The 22,214-nt window shown below is 41.4% G+C and overlaps 1 protein-coding gene across 1 annotated transcript in view; it reads right to left on the reverse strand.

Annotated features, from left to right (window-relative positions):
• Positions 1-5,896: 5,896 nt before the first annotated feature.
• The window catches only part of LOC126481882 (thymus-specific serine protease-like), a 141,268-nt gene continuing 124,950 nt past the window's right edge, over positions 5,897-22,214 (reverse strand). Inside the window, exon 8 of the mRNA XM_050105841.1 lies at positions 5,897-7,221. Within this exon, the coding sequence (XP_049961798.1) occupies positions 7,040-7,221 (182 nt within the window). The 3' untranslated portion in view covers positions 5,897-7,039. The remainder of the gene's footprint in view (positions 7,222-22,214) is intronic.

Raw genomic sequence — 22,214 nt, forward strand, 5'->3', positions numbered from 1 at the left:
TAACTGCTGAAAAAGAGAACAGATCTACCTTTGTCAAAATTCCCTCTTACAGCATTTAATTCAAATGCAATCGCTGTAGAGGAGTTGTGAACGAAGTTTAAGTTTATTATGTATTGTATTCTGAGCATGTATGAGGGTGTCTGAAAAGTTCCTGGGCTGATAGTTAAAATGTGAATTTATATATTCAAAAATGTTTCATTTTCCAGTGTACACTTTTTTAATATTAGTAAACTTCATCCAACAGTGTTACAGTGCATTATTCCATCCCTGTAGTGTTCCTCTGAAATTGTTGCAAAATACACATGTACAGATACAATTGCTTCTCAGTTGATAAAAAGAACACTGGCCAGCATGGGAGATTTTGAGTTTTTGGAAGGGATGGAAGTGAGAGGTTGCAAAATCTGGGGAAAAATGTGCATTTTCCAAAACATCATTAGTGCAGGTGTATCATTTTTCCAATTGGCAAGACTTTTTTTGCATTGAGATCAGTTAGAAGGTTAGGATAATATTCCCCAGTTATTGATTCATATTTTTGAAGATTTTCAGTTTTTGCAACTGAAGGACCGACCTACATTCACTGTTGTGATCTAGAAAATAACTTCTGTTTTTATGAAAATATGCCAAACACTGTTAGGAAATAGTTGTATAAGTTTGTGTGTGATCCACAGTGAGTTGGTGCAGTACCCATCTTACACAAAGACTTTTCATATGCAATTATTCATGCAAAATGTAGCTGACATCTTTTTAAATGCTGACAATTTTGGCAGGCTGATGCACCTTCATACACTGACCTTCCAAATCTGTATCTTACATTTTTTGAGTGATTTCTGGTGTGGTTGTACTTTTTGGATGTGCTCTTGGGTTGTGCTGGACACATGCACAACCTTGTTAAATTTGGCAGCACATTACTTCACAGTGGAAACTGAGAGTGAAGAATCACCATAAATTTTTACAGACTTTGAATGAATTTCAGTTAGCTACAAACCCTGTTTTACAAAATAGTTGTATCACTGCGTGATATTTGATTTTCTACATTTCTTAGAATTCTCTCATGCTGCCTTGTCCAGATAGCTGCTTGCAGTCATTTATGTAGTAGAACTACATGCAGTTTAACGTGAGGTATTTTGAAAGTTGTATTGACCTCTGGACAGAAAAAAATCATGTACCTAGTGCTGTGATGTGTGGGTGAGGCCAAAAACTTTTCAGACTACTCTTATATGTGAAGTTGATTAACAATGGATTAAACCCACCCTGGTTTAGCAATAAAATTTTGAAAATGTCTTTGTGCAGCATAGGAATTGAATATGGCCTTGGGAGGTATAATGTGACCTTTACTGCCTGTTTCTGTACCCTTTGCAGTTCTATGGTGTGCATGTCGCTGGCTTTTCCCCACAGCACAGCTGCATACTGCAATACTTCTCTGACCACAGTTAGGTAGAGTGTAATACCATGGTGTGAAGGCAGTGATGACTGAGGATTAAGCACGGAGGCACCCTACTGCTATCCTTCTGACTTCAAAAATACATGGTGTCCACATGAGCTGCTGATCGAGGGTCAACCCAAATATTTCTATCTTTGTCCATGGGATAAAGCTTTGCAGAATGATGACAAGAGGCAGATATGGCAGCAGCATCATTGGGGTGACGGCTACTGTGTGGCTCTTTGTAGTGTTGAATTGGAGGCCCCACTTCATTGTTCATGAAACTAATGAGTCACAGCCGGGCTGGTGGTGGCATTTTATGATCTGAGCACTCATGCAGCATGTGAACAGCACTGTATCATCGGCATAAAAAGCCAATTCAATGTGCACCTTGTATTTTGAGCACAAAAAGTCTGTACACAAGGCTATTGCGCCACACAGAATCAAATGCCCTGGACACATTAAGAAGCAGTGCCCCAAGATACTCCCTTGTTTCCAATGCCTTCATTACCAGCTCCACCAAACACGGCAACTGCTGAGCAGTGGTCACTCCAAAATTCAAACTGTTTGTCTGGTGTGGCACTCTCCTACGTGAGATGTTGCATGAGCCTTTTCATGTACAGCCTCTTGCATACCTTTGAGAGGGAGTGGAGTAAGCTGATGGGCCAATAGCTGGCTGCCTGCATGGGTTTTTGTTGGTTTTTGGGATAACCACAACTTCCAGATGTTTCCTTGTGGATGGACAGACCCCAAATGCAGTACCTTGTTGAAGTTATCAGCTAGTGCCCAATGCACTTCTTCAGCAGGAGGTTGTTGACTTCATTGCTGCCTCCAGTTTTATTGGTGTTCAGACAAAGGAGTTGCACTGCAACTTCTTCCTCAGTGATTGGTGAAATGATGTCTTCTTCAGCCCTGGCTGCTAGGAATATGGGATACAAATCTCATGTACAGTGTTGGTCACTGGCATGAAGTTGGTTGCAAATGCATCGGCCAGCACACTGCCTTGGCATACGGTGCACTGACAACTTTCTTGCCAGCTTGCAGCAGTGAGATATGCTGTCAACAATGAAGGACATCCCAGTACTTCTAGGGATGGAGTTAGGTGGTAGGGAAAGGGATGCCATGTAATGGTAAATGGAATGAATGGGGGAATTTCAACCAAACTTGGAACACACATGGCTTACTATCTATGAAAAAACAAAACACGCACGCATGCGCGCACGTGGCCGCCCCCCCCCCACTGCCTATTTTTTTCTTTTTTTCCTTTTTCCTTAGAAAAGAAGAAAATTTGTGTAGAAAGTTGAAAAGGACCTGCTCAGACCAAACACATTTTCTGTTAATTGAACTACCAACTTTTCAGGTTAGATTAGATTAGATTAGATTAGATTAGTTTTTCGTTCCATATATACTTGCTGAGGAAATCCTCGTGGATGTGGAACATGTCAATGTTTTTTTTTTTTTTTTAAAAAGCTGAAATAACAGTGCTAATAGTACGGATATATACAATACATCATATGTTTCTATTAAAAAATTCGTCAATGGAGTAAAAGGAGTTGGCCACTAGTAAGTCTTTCAGGCTCCTTTTAAACTGATCTCTTTCAAAAAGAAGACACGGTTGCTGGCAAGCTGCAGTAAGACTTCAGTTTATTTGATAGCTAATTTTGTTAGCATTAGCATAATCTGGTGAATGTAATTGAATTATACTGCCTAACTATAACGGGCCACTTCATCATGTGGCAATACTAATTAAATTGTCTATGTGCTTGTATAAATACTTGTGTTGTTAGAATAGCCTATGATACTTGTAGACATTACAATAATCAGTTTCACTTATCAAAAAACAGAAAATGTTTGTGAACTGCAAGTATGCATATGATGAATCATTGTTTAGTGCTACACAAGAAACTGTCTTGTCAATATTTTCTTCTTGTGCAGTCAAAGTGTGAGTCAGTAGAATGAATCCTAAAACCTGAACATTATTTTACAAAATACTCTTTGCATAAATATGCAATGTGAAACAAATGTATAAAAGAACCAAAATGATGAAACAACATTTCAGATTTTGAAACCTATACTAGAAACAAAAACCACAATTTAAAATGCGCAAATGGGTTTTGTTTATGCAGTGTACAAATACATGGCATTTTAAAAATTTTGGGTGTTGTAGAAAATTATTTTATGAACACTTCTTATATCGAAATCCATAGCCTTAAATGGAATATTGTAGTAGGCCCTATCTGTACAGGATGGCATTTTCATCCTTGCAGCATTTTCATCTGTACAGCATGCCATTTTCATCCTTGCAGCAGATGGCAATACGGTATTAGCAAAATGCTATCTCATGTTTATTCTGTGGATGTAGTGACATATCCATACAACTTAGGTACATGTTTATGGGAACAATAACTGTTCATGGAGTGTAAATTAATTTCTGTTTGTAAAGTTGTTATTAAAGCAACCTCAATTTCAAAATTATGCTTTTTTAATGTCTTGCTGATGGCCTTTTTGGGAAAGATCACAGCAGGCATAAGTGGAAAAATATCCAGACAAGTAAAGTATTAGTGTATATTGTAAAATGAGGGAAATTGACATACATCATCCATGTCCAGTGAGGCTTGAAGCAGAAGAAATTTCTGAAACACACCATTGCCAGTACTATTGTACATAGCTGTCAGTACAGTAGTTCACACAGTTTAATTGATCACGACTGATGTATTGTAAACAAAGAAAATACAAATCTCTTTCACCAATATTTTTTTCAGGTAATCAGACAACTTGATGCGGTCACAAATCATACATTTTACAATGGTTTCATTATACTATTCTGCTTCCCTGAATCTTTTGCAACTCATAATGAACACCATCTGTCCAAAATGTTCAGAGATTGATTTTATTCCTGGTATGCAAGTGAAATGAGCACAGTAACTATAGTGGCAACTTGAGCTAACATCTGTTAACAGAAGTCAGTTGTGAGCAGGCAGTGTGAATTAGTGGACTTGTGGCTGTAGCTTGCCAGTGTTGTTGTGTCACAAATCCCAGTAAAGTAACACCACTAAATCATATGATCAAGACATTCTTCAGAATGATATGAAGAAGAGAAGACTGTGTGCAAAGTTTGACTTACGAATCAAAACGATGCATGGACAACTGCCACAACTTGATTGAAATGCGGACAGTTCACGTCTGGAAAAAAATCATCACAAGTGAAAAGACTTGCTGTTATCAATACAAACCTAGCATAAAATGAAAAAGTGCAGAAGCACACGTGAAGGGTCACTGCTTTGACGACATGATAGACATTCAATACAATGTGATGCATGATTTGAAGAACTTACCAAAGAAGGCTTTTTCTGATAGTATGAACGTTCTGTGCACTGTACTCAGCCAGGAGGGGGAGGGAGGAGGGGGGGAGAGAGACTATGTAGAACAGCTGAAACATTACAGCCACCATCGTAACATTTCACTGTTTTTTAATAATCCAGTCTCAGAACTTTCTGGACTTACAGGGTATAAGGAAAAATGCAAATGTATTGTTCATTACTGCCATAGTCATGTATAAACCACTGCAAATTCAACTGTCATTGTGATCACTGGGAAACGATATCACTAAACCACTTCACCAAATAATTCAACAAATGCAGTAGTTTCATATTTCTATAGATTTAGTCACCAGATCTAGTGGAGGACTTCTCAAAACAGATGTTCTGATTTCTGATATCAGCATGACAGTATGCTCATAAGCTTTTGTTCCCTGCCTGTGAATGTGTTGTAAATATTTTCTTGCGATGAATGACTGGAAGTCTAAGTTCATTTCTTTGACTTTCATTTTCCTCTGGTCTTAAAGTTATTAGAGGATATTTGTTTCTCATATACATTATTAAAAGTATGTCATCCTACTGAGTGTTTATTTGCAGAATTCAATACTTTATCGGTGGGTGTGAAATTCTGTTCCACTTGCTGCATTAGTTAGACTATAAAATTCTCACAGTTATTATCTCAAAAACAGACAGTGAAACCACCATGTACAGAGACACTAACTGCTCTCAGACAGCTTAGGCTGTTACTGACTGAGCCATTCAAATATACTGCATGATTCGACTCAGAGCTTCTGTCTGGTAATACCTGTACTTTTCCAATGTCTGAAGAAATTTGTCTGCACACCTTTCTGAATTAGCAAGCCAAGGAGAAAGTCATATCTTCAGGGCCAGTTTGATGCCCAACTGACAGAAATGGCTGCTTAGGGCGCCAAGCTGAGAGGGACACCAGACATGCCCTGAATTCAGAATTTGTACGCATGTGTATCATAATTAGTAGTGAAAACAACCCATTTCCCCACTCGCTGGATTTAGATTTATTTTTAAATATTTTACCAAGAGCCCGGGTAATGGCAACTAATGCATAAGGGAGAGGGGGAAATGTAGGTGTGTGTGTGTGTGTGTGGGGGGGGGGGTGGGGGGGGGGGGGGGTGCACCAAATAATATATCACTGATGTGGAAAAATAGAAAGGATGGAGCACAAAATTTATGTTGCTTGTGTGGAAAAATCTTGATGAATTGGTCATGCGTGGCCTAAGCACTATCAAGGGTTGTTTCACAAAGAATCTTTCACTTTAGACTGAAATATGTAATTAAAACTGTGTGCCAGATTGGAACTCTAAAGTTTTCTATAAAAAAAACTTTTGTGGAGTTTTAAAAAGTAGGAGAAATGTACTGGTAAGCTGAAGCTTTGTCTGGACTGTAAAGCTTGTTGGGATGGCTGAACAGTGTAGTGTTTTTGATGGAAAGTAGCAATTTGTTCTCATGTTGTGGTTTGGCTCTCAGTTTTAGTCTGCTGAAAAGTTGCCTCCACTGAAGAATGAAAGTTTCACTCTAGAATATAATTTATGTTCCTTGGTAAAAGTTATTTGTCACACAGTGCTCTTTCCATCATCCTATGCCATTCATGTTGGCACTGTATAAGTAGCATACATGATAATTATAGTTCTACATTGATTAAAATGTGATTACTGAGCTAAGCAGCTCAGTAGTTAAGGCACTGAATTCACATTTCGGGAGGAGCTAGTTTCAGCGTCCACTCTGGCACACCAGATTCAAGTTTCCTATTGTTTTTCTAAAGTTCTTGGGAGAAATGTCATCGTTCCCTCAAACAGGCCATGACCAAGTTGCTGTATAATCTCCATACAGTCCTAATATTTGCTCCATCTCCAATGACCTCACTTGAATGGGATGCTGAATTCTATTCCTTATTTCTTCATGTTAAAAACTATCAGATGTAATTTAATGGAATAAGTGAAAACCTATATGTAAACTCCACTTAAGTTTCAAATTCACAAACTTGAGTGAAATGACAAGTGTTTATACCCTCTCATGGCATTAATTAATGTTTCTTGACACACAATTTTTTGTTTGTTGCTGTGGATGTGAAGAAACAACCAGAGAAAACTAATAGTTCCTTTGGTTGGTTACGTATGCAGCAGATTTGTATTCAGTTGTTGGAATTATTCTCTTCACTCACCACTGTTAAAATTCCAAATGTCAAAGTAACTCAAATGTAAATAATGCAAGCAAAATTGAATCTTTTGCTGCAGTACAAAACAGGTAGAATCCAACATGGGAGAAATTAAGTTTGCAGAAGTAGTTCATGTATGGTTGTAGCTCTTGTTGAGGGTGCTTTTCCATGTACATGTTTGATGGCTGCCACTGTCCATGTGGCCACAAGCTCTGCAATGCGGCGCCGAGCAGTGTGTAGTGCATTGGAATCCCCAGGCCCATCATCCAGCATGTCGGCGCAATGCGATGTATCTGCAAGCACACATCCTGTCAGGACGACACTGATATCCTATTCATTTAAATCTTATGTTTCTAACTGGAACAGTATATTAAAGTAGTCATTAGCTTTACATATAAAAGGGAATAAATACTTAGAGATCAGTACCTGATTTAAGAAGGGCTATTCATGATAAAATCCTCTCGGGTTGACAGTCAAGTCAATGCGTCGTTCTCCGGCAAGGTTTCAGCAAGTTTCTTACTTGCCATCTTCAGGCTTCAGTCTTCACCTGAAGATGGCAAGAATGACGCATTAACTCTACTGTCAACATGAGAAGATTTTACCATCAAGATTCGCCAAGAAAGTCTGCATTCTCATATAAGGGCTATTTGTGTTTACACCCCAAATTATAGTTGATTAACAGAGGAAAGAAAAGTGATTGCTGTTATTACTACTTTAAAAGTCATATTATTGAAGACATTACCTATAGCAGTTAGCTAAAAATTATCAAGTTCTAAATAATTGAGTCAGTGCAGTATAAGGATTATACTAGTCAACACATATCAAAATTAAATTAGACTATGGAAAATACATAGAAACCATAAAAGCTAATAAGGGAATTCAAAGAAGGGTGTTGTCTGTCTACCAATATATAAATCCATGTTGCTGTTGCATGTTTTCCAATACTCTGTTTGCATTAGATCAACATTTTGGTCTTTTTTATGTCTGGGAATCCAGGAAGAAACTTTATTTGTCTATTTACCATCCATTAGAGTGTGCACAGGATACAGTGGCTGATGCACAGTGATGAGTTTTTGTCCAAAGCACTGGGCGAGTTCATTTATTTGTTCAGAAGGAGAGACCAATAGTGTATGCCACCTTTCAGCTGGTCAGGGATGACAGAATCGAGGTGCACGCTTTACAATATTTCTTAAATGATTTTACAGAAATTATTTGGTAAAAAAAACCTTTTTTGAGGTGCTTATAACTTTATATGTCAGGTTCATGAATATGTGACCACCATCTCGTCAAAGGTCATAGTCATTGTGTTATTAACATGGAAGTAAGACAGTGCAAGAAATTCGAAAAAGTTAGCATTGAAAAATAGGGTCCCTATTACAGAATATCTTGCTGTATATGAATTTAGCTAACACATCAAATTTTTTCTTTAGACTTGGGTGGAGATCTCAATCTGTTCCCAATCTCGAGAAAATTAATCTGACATTGCACACTCATTTGCGATCATTCTTGCCAGTGATAAAACCAAAGAGAAATTCCACAGCGTTCCTCATATTTCATAAATGATGTGAGATATTACAAAGAGATTTTAGCAAATGATAGCTAGCAAAGAGGAAAGTATTTTACCATATATTTATTATCCAAAACTTCATTATCTCCCACAGTATTCCACTAACTATAGACTTTTTTAATGAAAGGATTTAATTTTTTAGGGCTATCAATAGCTGGTGAAATGAGAAATGCTATGGATTTGGGAACAATATAAATGAAGACATTACATGTTTATTTTGTTCCAAGTATGTGTTTTTTCATAAGCTACTGACCATATTTTTCCTGAGCTCCTCACTTAATAAACTTAATAAACCATTGTTTCAGAATTCTCTTGCAGTTGTATCCACACATCATGTTACTGAGGTGACATTTCGTAAAATGGCAAAAGAAACAAATTTTAACATGGCAGCAAGAGAAATGTGTAGGTTTTTCTCAAAATTTGCCACTTGTAGCACTTCTCTGAAAGTGACTAATGGTTAACAAGCCAAGTGGACATAAATTGCTGCATTTTCAGCAGAATTCCTGTTAGATACTAACCAATGCAGAGGTGACAGATCTTTCTGAACAGTCACCATGCAAGTGTGGAAGTGGAGGGGCTCCACTTAGAGTTGGCTCAACTTGAATTACCAAACCGAGTTATCTCTGGTTAAAGGGATTTCAGGTCAACCCGAGTTAGACTGTTGCTAACTCGAGTTGTGTTCATGCAGTCTGTGGTGGCTGCTGCTGCTGATGACAGTTTTGCGCAAGGTTGAAGTATACCTCTGTCATGCTAACTGAACCTGAATTGAACTGAATTGAATCTGTGGCTACAAAACGAGAAGTCACTCACTGTGACCTACAAAAGTGCTGAATTCTGTTATTATTCGGTTGGTAGAAATTAGTGAAGCGTTTGATAAGTGTTATTTTCAAGGGGGTTATGGTCATCCAATTGCTGTCCAAATCTTACGAAAAACTCAAAGTAGCTCATAAGTGTATTCTAATTTCTGACTGTAGTGTGGCATTCATTAATCTTAGTAATACCAATGCATTTTCCATAATGTGTGTTAGCAGAGGATGATGTCCTTCATGCTCATCTTAAAAAAGTAAAAAAAAAAAAATTGTTAACTGTTGTTGACTTAACACCATACTTTTTGTGCTCTTGTGGTGGTATGTCAATAGAAACTTCATCCTGCAACACGTTTCTTTATATCTAACCAAAAAGTAAAATACCAGTTTTTGTAAATTTATCTTTAAAAAATTTTTAATACAATGAAATATTTTCTTTAAAATTTTCGTCCCCTACCCCTCAGTGGTTGAATTTCCAAATATGGTGGAACACATTTTTTTTTTTTTTTTTTTTAAATTTCTGACAGGGAAACCATACACCAACTTACGTAGTTCTAGCTTCAAAATTGCCTTAATAGGAGCATACTTACAAAAAGGCTTTTATCCTGTATTTCACCCCCTTAGGATAGTAATTTTGAATAACCCCTTCTTAATCGATGGCTACAGTATAAGATCCACATCATCTACAGATTTCAAGCTCTTACCCATAGTGGTTTGGGCTGGGGGATGATGAGTCAGTGAACCTGTCTGGCCCTATTCCACCACTTTAGCTGTTAAGTTTACAAGAACAGTGAAACACACATTTTTTCATTTCTAACTGGGAAACCAAGTGCCAATTGTCAAAGATAAAGCAATAAAAATGCATTCAGAATGAAATTTTTCATGAAACATTTAACCCTCCGCCCCCCCCCCCCCCCATTTCACGCCCTAAGGGGTTTAGAATTAAAAAACAATGAAATGTGTATCTTTTATATCTAACAAAGAACCCAAATACAAATTTTCGTAGGTTTATCTTCAAAAATGCTTGCATAACTAAATATTTCTATAAAAACTTACATCCTCTATTTCACTCCCATAGGGGTCCAGTTTCCAAAAACAGTGAAAGATGTATCTTTTATTTCTAATGACGAAGCCAAATTTAACTTTAATAATGCTTTCATAATGAAATATTTTGTAAAACATTGTTTTCCGAAAACACTGAAACAAGTACTTTTTTATTTCCAGCTGAGAAGTCAAATACCAGTTTTCATATTCTAGCATTAAAAATGCTTTAGTAGTTCTTTAAAATTGATTTATTTAAAAAAAAATTTTAACCCACTATTTTGCCCCCATAAGCACTAAATTTAAAAATAATGCCACAACACATATTTCTTTATTTCTGAACGAGAAACCAAATGCTGATTTTCGTAGGTCTAGCTTCAAAATTGCCTTAACAGCAACATGTTTTCAAAAGACCTTTCATCTCCTAACTCATCCCCCTACAGGTTGAATTTCAAAAAATCTCTCCTTAGATGATGCCTACTGTGTAAGATAGCTTCAAAATTGCCTTAACAGCAACATGTTTTCAAAAGACCTTTCATCTCCTAACTCATCCCCCTACAGGTTGAATTTCAAAAAATCTCTCCTTAGATGATGCCTACTGTGTAAGATCAACACCCTTGGCAAATATCCTTGGTGGTTTAGTCTGGACGATGATGAGTCTGTGAGTGAAAGACTCAGTCAGGACAATGCGGTTTATATATAGAGTTTACATTCATTGTGGAAAGGGACATCACTAGAATCACTTAAATTTTTGGGTTATAGTGCAATAGATATTTGTGCTCATGGCAGAGCATTTGGCTACAAAATCACTGATTATGAAGTGCCCTCAAGGAAGATAAAAAAAGACTGAAATGTTAGAAGGTTTATAATAATATTGAGTGTATAGCTTGTAAGAAATGAATTGTAATAGATGGAACATACTGCTTTGACATCAGACGTTTGGATTTCAGGCAGTAAACAAACTGTTTTCTGTTTTGAGTTTGATCACCAGAAGAATTTTTCTACAAAGTTTATTTCCCTGCCAACTCAGTTTGAATGAGCTTAGGGTCAGCTCTGTTTATGAAGCGCGCTAGCTTGGGTTGGATTGTTACTAACCTGAGTTGAACATATTGCATGACTGGCAGTGCTGAGATGTGGTTTGTTTCATACTAGTTCAGAGCTCACTGCCTCTATAGCACCAACTGAACCCAAGTCTATCTGAATCAAATGCCTATGTCTTCATTAAGGCATGTCAACTGAACATTTTCACAAGTTTATCTTCAAAATTTCAAGCCGAAAGACTTAAAATTGCACCCTATTTAGTATCTATCACGGTCATGACTAGAGAGAGGGCATTCAATGTTATCTCGGTTTTTTCATCCCAACTTAGTTTAACTCCCTTTATGAAAACTTTCAACTCGGTTTACCATAAACCTAAGTTGGCCTATCACTAACTCCACTTAATATTTACCAAAAATGTGAGCTTCAATTTAGAACAGCACATCCTCTCCAGTGCTCAGAATTTCTCTTACAGAATCTGCCCATAACCCCCACCACTCACCCCTGGGGGTCTGGGAGTTAGAACAGGCCTGAGGTATCCCAACATGTCGTAAGAGGCAACTAAAAGGAGTCTCACACATTTCGGCCTTTATTTGATGGTCCCCTGTAAGGTTTGATCTCCATTCTTCAAAATTTTTCAGAAGAGCTTGCCAATTGGGGAAGGGCACCTTACATGGTGCATCGTGTCCATCATGCACTGAGACCTTTCGCATCCTTCGTTGACATGGATCTGCACTTACGCTCATTCTCTAGCTGTTGTGTGAGGTCACCCTCCTGGGTGTGTTTTCCTCTATCCACTGCGCAGTATTGTTTTCTGCACTGACAATGGTAATGGACTCGTTTGCACCTCATATCCAGCACGTTAGCCAGTCCATTGTGGTGGGGCCACCACATATCCTGTTGGTTGTAGCCCCCTGACTACACAGGGATCACTCTGCTGATGGCTGCGCCATTAACTCCCCACTTATGCCAAGGAGTAGATGCCAGTCACCCTGGGGCATCAGAACTCCCAGCAATGGCCATCCTGCCAGGTGGCCTTTGCTGTGGCTGGGTGGTGCCCGTGGGGAGGGCCCCTAGTCAGAGAGGGTGGCATCAGGGCAGATGACATGCCATGAAGCGTAGTACAACATCTTTTGCTGGTGGTTCACCACCAGCAGTCTCTAAGCGATCGAGGCCCTACTTCAGTGCAAAGAAGTATGACCCCAAATAGTTCCCCTCCCTGGCCACACTATCGGAGGAATGCCAGGCTAAGGATGGCAGTGCAGCTTATTTGCCCCTGTATCTCGCATGTATGAGAGTTGATGGGAAATATTTCATCTTAATGAAGCCTCAGTGTTTTGTGGAGCATTTAGAGGACAAGTTTGGGGAGGTGGAGGGCTTGTCCAAAATGCGCTATGGGTCAGTCTTGATAAAAACAGCCTCCTCTACCCAGTCACAGGCATTACTTGCTTGTGAAAAGTTGGGCGATGTTTCTGTTACCATCACGCCCCATAAGAGCCTAAATATGGTCCAGGGTATTACATTCCACAGAGACCTTCTTTTGCAGTCTGACAATGAGCTGCACGCCAATTTAGAGTGGCAAGGTGTTCATTTAGTCCGGCACGTCCATCGGGGTCTGAGGGATAATCAGGTTGCCACTGGTGCCTTCATCTTGGTCTTTGAGTGTGACACATTACCCAAGAAGGTCAAGGTGATGGTCTACTGCTGTTATGTCGAGCCATATATCCTTTCCCTGATGTGGTGCTTTAAGTGCTGGAAGTTTGGTCATATGTTTTCTCATTGTACTTCCAGCATCACAAGTCGAGATTGTGGATGTCCATCACATCCCAATACTCCATGTGCACCACCTCCCATCTGCGTCAACTGTAGAGAGCATCATTTACCTTGCTCACCAGACTGCAGGATTTTACAGAAAGAGAGGATAATCATGGAATACAAGACCCTGGAGCGACTGACCTACACTGAGGCTAAGAGAAAATATAAAAGGATACATCCTGTGCATATGATTGCCACTTGCACTGCCACTATGACAACGTTTCTAGCACCTTCCATTCCACCGCGTACAATTGGCTCTCACAGCCGTCAGACTCCACCTGCCCCTTTGATGGTGGGGTCTGGGGGGTGGGGTGGGGGGAGCTTCCTCCCTGTTGCTCCTGCACCACCTACTTAGAGATCAACCCCCCCCCCCCCCCCCACTCCAACCATCGAGGACATCAGTCCCCACTTCTCAGCCAGGGAAGCGTACATCTTCTTTGGCTCCTCTCGCTAGGAAGGGGTCCCTTGGGTCACTCCCTTCCCAGATTCCTACCGGTGGCAAAACGGACACCTGCCAGTGGCTGAAGCAACCACAGGTAGCTGGTTGTAGGGCTCCACAGTCCTCCTAAGTCCCTGAGACTGAATAAGTGAAGCCTTCCAAACCGGACAAACCTAAGGAGCAGTGAGAGAAATCTAAAAAGAAAAAGACCCCCAAGAACCAAGGCACTGCAGTGACACCTACACCACCACTACCTACAAGTTCTGTGTCTGAGAATGAGATGGTGATGCTGGCGTCCACTGAGGACCTAGATCTCGCTGGACCTCAGACACAATGGATGTCGATTGCACAAGTAGGCTACTCATCTGGTGGCTGCAGGTGTCCCTGAGGTGTAGACTGCCTCATTGAGTGTTTCATGCCTTCCCATTCATACGATCACATAATCCTCCGGTGGAATTGCGGCGGTTTTTTCCACCACCTGGCTGAGCTACGGTAACTATTAAGCTTTACATGTGCTTTCTGCATTGCCCTCCAGGAAACCTGGTTTCCGGCAATGCAGACCCCTGCCCTCTGTGGCTATAAGGGATATTACAGGAACCGTAGTGACTATAATAGAGTGTCAGGTGGAGTTTGCATCTATGTCATGAACTGAGTATGTAGTGAACCTGTGCCCCTTCACACCCTCGTAAAGCTATGGCTGTTAGGATAAGAACGACACAGGAAATAACTGTTTACAGTGTATATCTTCCTCCAGATGGTGCACTACCCATGAATGTATTGGCTGCACTGATTGATCAACTCCCTAAACCTTTCCTACTTTTGGGAGATTTTAACGCACATAACCCCTTGTGGGGCGGCACCATGCTTATTGGCCGAGGCAGGGAGGTCAAAAATTTACTGTCACAAGTCGACCGATGCCTCTTAAATACAGATGCCCCCACACACTTCAGTGTGGCACATGGCACACATTCGGCCATTGATCTCTCGGTTTGCAGTCCTGACCTTCTCCCATCTATCCACTGGAGAGCACATGACGACCACTTCCCCATCTTCCTGTCACTTCCCCGGCATCGTGCCCATGGACGCCTATGCAGATGGCCTTTAAACAAGGCAGACTGGGAAGCCTTCACCTCTGCTGTCACCGTTGAATCTCTCCCACATGGTGCCATCGATATTGTCGTTGAGCAGGTCACTAGAACGATCGTTTCTGCGGCGGAACATGCGATCCCTCTTTTTTTTAGGGTGCCCCTAACGAAAGACAATCCCTTGGTGGGCGCCGGAACTCACTGAGGCAATTAAAGAGCATCGGCGAGCTCTACGGCAACATAAACAGTGCCCTTCCGTAGAGCATCTAATAGTCTTTAAGCTGCACTGTGCCCATGTTCACCAGCTTATAAAATTACAGGAACAGGAGCGTTGGGAGAGGTACGTGTCGACCATTTGGTGCCATACGTCACCTTCCCAAGTCTGGACGAAGATCATACATCTTTTTGGGTACCAGATCACAACAGGTGTCCCTGGCATTAACATCAATGACGTGTTATCTACCGATGCTAACGCTATTGCAGATCACTTTGCTGAGCACTATGCTGGAGCCTCTGCATCAGAGTTACCCTCCAGCCATTCACACCCTCAAACGGCGAATGGAAAGGAAAGCCCTCTCGTTCACTACACGCCACAGTGTACCCTATAACGTCCCATTTACAGAGTGGGAGCTCCTCAGTGCCCTTGCACATTGCCCCGACACAGCTCTCAGGCCAGATCAGATCCAAAGTCAGATGATTAAACATCTCTCGTCTGACTACAAGCGACATCTTCTTGTCATCTTCAACCGGATGTCATCTTTCCATTGCAATGGCGGGAGAGCACAATCATTCTGGTGCTCAAACCCAGTCAAAACCCGCTTGATGTGGATAGCTAATGGCCCATCAGCCTCACCAACTTTCCTTGTAAGCTGGTGGAACGTATGGTGTGTCGACGATTGGGTTGGGTCCTGGAGTTATGTGGCCTACTGGCTCCATGTCAGGGATGCTTCCGCCAGGTTCGCTCTACCACTGATAATCTTGTGTTCCTCGTGTCTGCCATTGGACCAACCTTTTCCAGACGCCAACACCTGGCTGCCATCTTTTTTGACTTATGTAAAGCATACGACACAATCTGGCAACATCATATCCTTGCCACATTGTATGAGTGGGGTCTCCGTGGCCCGCTCCCAACTTTTATCCAAAACTTCCTGTCGCTCCGTACTTTTCGTGTTCAAGTTGGTGCCTCCCATAGTTCCCACAGTATTCAGGAGAATGGCATTCTGAAGGACTCCGTATTGAGTGTATCTCTATTTTTAGTGACCATTAACAGCCTAGCAGCAGCTGTAGGACCTTCCCTCTCCCCTTCTCTGTATGCGGATGACTTCAGCATTTCATATTTCTCCTCCAGTACTGGCGTTGCTGAGCGGCGCTTACAGGGAGCCATTCACAAAGCACAGTCATGGGCTCTAGCCCACGGCTTTCAGTTTTCAGCCGCCAAGTCTTGTGTCATGCATTTCTGTAGGCGTCGCACTGTTCATCCAGAACCAGAACTTTACCCTAATGATGATCAACTCACTGCAGTGGAGATACATCGTTTCGTAGGAGTGGTTTTCGATGCCTGATTGACTTGGATACCCCACCTTGATCAGCTTAAGTGGCAGTGCTGCATCACCTCAGTGCTCTCCGCTGCCTGAGCAACACCAACTAGTGTTCAGATTGGTCTACGCTGCTGCAGCTCTACGGAGCCCTTGTTGACTCCTGCCTTGACTATGGGAGTCTGGTTTATGGTTCTGCGGCGCCCTCAGAAATGCGTTTACTCGACCCAGTGCACCACTGTGGCATTTGACCAGCGACAGGAGCTTTTAGAACAAGACAGTGACCAGCGTCCTGGTGGAGGCCAGAGTCCCTCCATTGAAGGTTAGGCGTGCACAACTGCTCGCCAGTTATGTTGCAGATGTTCATAGTTCTCCTGCACATCCGTATTACTGTCTCCTTTTCCCAACCACGATGGTTCATCTCCTGCATCAGTGGCCCAGGTTAGGGCTTACAATTGCAGTTCACATCTGGTCCCTTCTGTCTGAACTGGTGTCCTTCCCGTTACCACCTCTCCTTGAGGTCCATTCACGTACACCTCCATAGTGTACACCTAGGTTGCAGATTCTTCTGGACCTTTCGCATGGCCTTAAGGACTCCATTAACCCACCTGTTGTCCACTATCACTTCCTCTCGATTCTTGACGTGTACTGGGGCCATGCCTTTCGCATGGCCTGAAGGACTCCATTAACCCACCTGTTGTCCACTATCACTTCCTCTCGATTCTCGACCTGTACTGGGGCCATGAAGTGGTTTACACCAACAGCTCAATGGCTTAGGGTCACATAGGCTTTGCATATATTCATGGAGGACATATTGAACAGCACTTCTTGCCAGGTGGCTGCAGTGTTTTCACTGCAGAGCTGGTGGCTATATCTCGTGCTCTTGAGCACAACCACTCATGCGCTGGTGAGTCATTTCTCCTGTATACTGACTCCTTGAGTAGCCTATAAACTATAGACCAGTGCTACCCTCGCCATCCTATGGTAGCGTCTATCCAGGAGTCCATCTATGCCCTGGAACGGTCCCATCATTCAGTGGTGTTTGTGTGGACCCCAGTTTACGTTGGAATCCCAGGCAACAAACTTGTCAACAGGTTGGCCAAACAGGCTACGCAGAGACCGCTTCTGGATATGGGTATCTCCGAAACTGACCTACGTTCTGTCTTATGCCGCATGGTTTTTTGGCTTTGGGAGATGGAATGGCATAATGGTACACACAACAAACTGCGTGTCATTGAACAGACTACGAACGTGCAGAAGTCTTCCACGCAGTCCTCTCGCAGGGAATCAGGGCTCTGCATTGGCCATACATGGCTAATGCATGGTTATGTCCTGCGTCCCAAGGACCCACCTCTTTATTGCTGTGGCTCACAAGTGATGGTTGTCCACCTCTTGCTGGACTGCCCACTTTTAGCCACTCTGCGGCGAACTTTTAACTTTCCCAGCACCCTACCATCGGTGTTGGGTAACTATGCTTCAACAGCAGCTTTAGTTTTACATTTTATTTGTGAGGATGGGTTTCATCATTCAATTTAAGTTTTAGAATGTGTCCTTTCTCCCTCTGTGTTCTCCACCCTGTTGCTTTTAGGGTGGAGGTTTTAATGTGTTGCAGAATGACTGGCTTCTCCTTTTTATTCTCATGGTCAGCCAGCCATGGTAATCTGCTCTCTTGTTTTTATCTCTTCTACATGTTTCTTGTGTCTCTCTGTGTTTTTCTTGTCTGATTTCGTCTATTTTAATGTTTGTTGGCCTCCTGTCATTCTTGTGGTTTTCTTCTTTCTTCTAGCTGTGCTTTGTATGTCTCGATTATTTTACTCCCACCCTTGTGGAATTATTTTAATTGGAACGAGGGACTGATGACCGAGCAGTTTGGTCCCTCCGCCCCCTCCTCGTTTTAAAGCAATCAACCCCCACCACTACTGCTCTCCCTAGCATATCCTGCTGACTGCGTGTCTATTGGCCACTCTATTTTGTGCAGACTCTATCTGGCTATGTTTCTTACCAACCTCTACTTTGTTTTTGTTGTGTTCATAATTAAGTCTCCCACTTCCATCTGCTCCCTGATCAGTTTATGTTTCCCTGCCTCTCCTAATAATTGCTAACACAAATTTCTCCACAGTTTGCTGAGTGACCTTCGGTTTCGGTTGTTTCATTAAAAGTCCATATTTCACTACAGAATATGAGATCTACCAGTACACATTGATTGTACATTTTCTATTTCAGACACACTGTAAGCTTACTGTTTATTTTACCAGAAGCATTACAGCTCATTTTTTCTCTTGTTTTCTTTTATTTTTACTGTCCATCCTATCATTCTCTTCAGGTGACTAAATACAAAAACTTCTGAATTTATTATGTGACTTCGTTGTTAATATGAACAGTACTCATTCAATCTGTTGGTCATAGAACACGCTTGTCTTTTTGTAGTTGATTTTTATGCTTGCTTGCAAGCTTGCTTTGTGACATTCTTCCACTGAATGGTGAATTTCATTTGCTCTGGAGGCAAATAGTACAATGTCAAAATAATGAAAGTGGTCAAGATCTTTCCCATTGTTATTTATAATTTTATGAACCAAGTAGTTCTGGAGTGGATGATGACAAATCCACCAAATGTGAGGCATTGCGCTGTGGACATTGTTATTTGTGGATGAACAGATATTGATGGATGAAGATGAATATGATTTGCAAAGGTCAGTGATGTACGTCCAACAAAATAATACACCACACTAAACAAAGAGCAAATCATCTTTTGCCTTCAGTCTAGGCACGGGGTTCTTTGTTTTCATAATAAACTTTGTATATAAACAGAAGAGATCACACTCCATTTGTTCCATTACGTGTTATTTCCTGGTCATCACAAAAACAAAAGGAAGGTAGGATACAGTCATCAATATTGTGATGATTAGTGTTTTAGCAGTATCTCAATGTTAATGTCAAATTAACAATTCTGGTATCATCTCACGTGAATCACAAGAATCACAGAAGGCCTAAATTATGGTAGTTGAATAGGAATTGAGCCCTGCCCCATTTGAATGTGAGTGCTCATTGAAACTTTTATAGCCAGTGTGCCATACTTCATTAAGACAAAAGAACTATGAGCAAAACAGAGGCAACTGTATAACAGGAAGCTACAGTAAGTACACTGCAAACTATCCTGAGAGTAATACGCATGTTTGTTGTTAGTCAAAGTGCACCCTCCAAATTCTCTTTGTATGGCTAGGACATCAGGTAGACTATTTTTGCCTTTCGTTCGGCAAGATTTTGCTAAGAGGCATGTTCAGAAACAAAGTGTGCTAGATTTTGATGTTTTCTTAGAAAAAGTGTATTTGAAAAAAAAACCTACAGGATATTGTTGATCCACATGTTGACTATTTTTCCACATAATCACTGTCCCGTTCAATGCACGTGGTGAGCAGTGGCACAAGCTTCTTCACGCTCCCCTTGAAGAACTCTCCCACCATCTCCTTCCCCACTTGAGAACCTTTCTGTACCTGCTTGTTGGTTGAAAATTTAATTCCATTCCTTCAAGGAGGTGAGAAGACGATATTTCGAAGGTGCCAAGTCAGGGTAATAAAAGGGGGGGGGGGGGGGGTATGGAAGGGGATGTTGTTCTAAACATCCCAAACAAATCAGTCCAAGAACCTCTTGGTGGCTAAGGCTGTAAGGTTGTGTGAGGATGGGTATCTACATCTACATCTACATGATTACTCTGCAATTCACATTTAAGTGCTTGGCAGAGGGTTCATCGAACCACAATCATACTCTCTCTCTCTATCATTCCACTCCCGAACAGCGCGCGGGAAAAACGAACACCTAAACCTTTCTGTTCGAACTCTTATTTCTCTTACTTTATTTTGATGATCATTCCAACCTATGTAGGTTGGGCTCAACAAAATATTTTTGCTTTCGGAAGAGAAAGTTGGTGACTGAAATTTCGTAAATAGATCTCGCCGCGACGAAAAACGTCTTTGCTTTAATGACTTCCATCCCAACTCGCGTATCATATCTGCCACATTCTCTCCCCTATTACGTGATAATACAAAACGAGCTGCCCTTTTTTGCACCCTTTCGATGTCCTTCGTCAATCCCACCTGGTAAGGATCCCACACCGCGCAGCAATATTCTAACAGAGGACGAACGAGTGTAGTGTAAGCTGTCTCTTTAGTGGACTTGTTGCATCTTCTAAGTGTCCTGCCAATGAAACGCAACCTTTGGCTCGCCTTCCCCACAATTTTATCTATGTGGTCTTTCCAACTGAAGTTGTTCGTAATTTTAACACCCAGGTACTTAGTTGAATTGACAGCCTTGAGAATTGTACTATTTATCGAGTAATCGAATTCCAACGGATTTCTTTTGGAACTCATGTGGATCACCTCACACTTTTCGTTATTTAGCGTCAACTGCCACCTGCCACACCATACAGCAATCTTTTCTAAATCGCTTTGCAACTGATACTGGTCTTCGGATGACCTTACTAGACGGTAAATTACAGCATCATCTGCGAACAACCTAAGAGAACTGCTCAGATTGTCACCCAGGTCATTTATATAGATCAGGAACAGCAGAGGTCCCAGGACGCTTCCCTGGGGAACACCTGATATCACTTCAGTTTTACTCGACGATTTGCCGTCTATTACTACGAACTGTGACCCTCCTGACAGGAAATCACGAATCCAGTCGCACAACTGAGACGATACCCCATAGGCTCGCAGCTTGATTAGAAGTCGCTAGTGAGGAACGGTGTCAAAAGCTTTCCGGAAATCTAGAAATACGGAATCAACTTGAGATCCCCTGTCGATAGCGGCCATTACTTTGTGCGAATAAAGAGCTAGCTGCGTTGCACAAGAATGATGTGTTCTGAAACCATGCTGATTACGTATCAATAGATTGTTCCCTTCGAGGTGATTCATAATGTTTGAATACAGTATATGCTCCAAAACCCTACTGCAAACCGACGTCAATGATATAGGTCTGTAGTTCGATGGATTACTCCTACTACCCTTCTTAAACACTGGTGCGACCTGCACAATTTTCCAATCTGTAGGTACAGATCTATTGGTGAGCGAGCGATTGTATATGATTGATAAGTAGGGAGCTATTGTATCAGCGTAATCTGAAAGGAACCTAATCGGTATACAATCTGGACCTGAAGACTTGCCCGTATCAAGCGATTTGAGTTGCTTCGCAACCCCTAAGGTATCTACTTCTAAGAAACTCATGCTAGCAGCTGTTTGTGTTTCAAGTTCTGGAACATTTCATTCGTCTTCCCTGGTGAAGGAATTCCGGAAAACTGCGTTCAATAACTCCGCTTTAGCGGCACAGTCGTCGGTAACAGTACCATCGGCACTGCACGGCGTCTTGCCGCTTGTGTACTTTACATACAACCAGAATTTCTTCGGATTTTCTACCAGATTCGAGACAATGTTTCGTTGTGGAACCTATTAAAGGCATCTTGCATTGAAGTCCGTGCCAAATTTCGCGCGTCTGTAAATTTTAGCCAATCTTCGGGATTTCGCGTTCTTCTGAACTTCCCATGCTTTTTCTGTTGCCTCTGCAACAGCGTTCAGACCTGTTTTGTGTACCATGGGGGACCAGTTCCATCTCTTACCAATTTATGAGGTATGAATCTCTCAATTGCCGTTGCTACTATATCTCTGAATTTGAGCCACATCTCGTCTACATTTGCATAGTCAGTTCGGAAGGAATGGAGATTATCTCTTAGGAAGGCTTCTAGTGACACTTTATCCGCTTTTTTAAATAAAATTATTTTGCGTTTGTTTCTGGTGGATTTGGAAGAAACGGTATTGAGCCTAGCTACAACGACCTTGTGATCACTAATCCCTACATCAGTCATGATGATCTCTATTAGCTCTGGATTGTTTGTGGCTAAGAGGTCAAGTGTGTTTTCGAAATCATTTACAATTCGCGTGGGTTCGTGGACTAACTGCTCGAAATAATTT

Source organism: Schistocerca serialis, chromosome 5, assembly GCF_023864345.2.
Source record: "Schistocerca serialis cubense isolate TAMUIC-IGC-003099 chromosome 5, iqSchSeri2.2, whole genome shotgun sequence".
Taxonomy (NCBI): Eukaryota; Metazoa; Arthropoda; class Insecta; order Orthoptera; family Acrididae; genus Schistocerca; species Schistocerca serialis.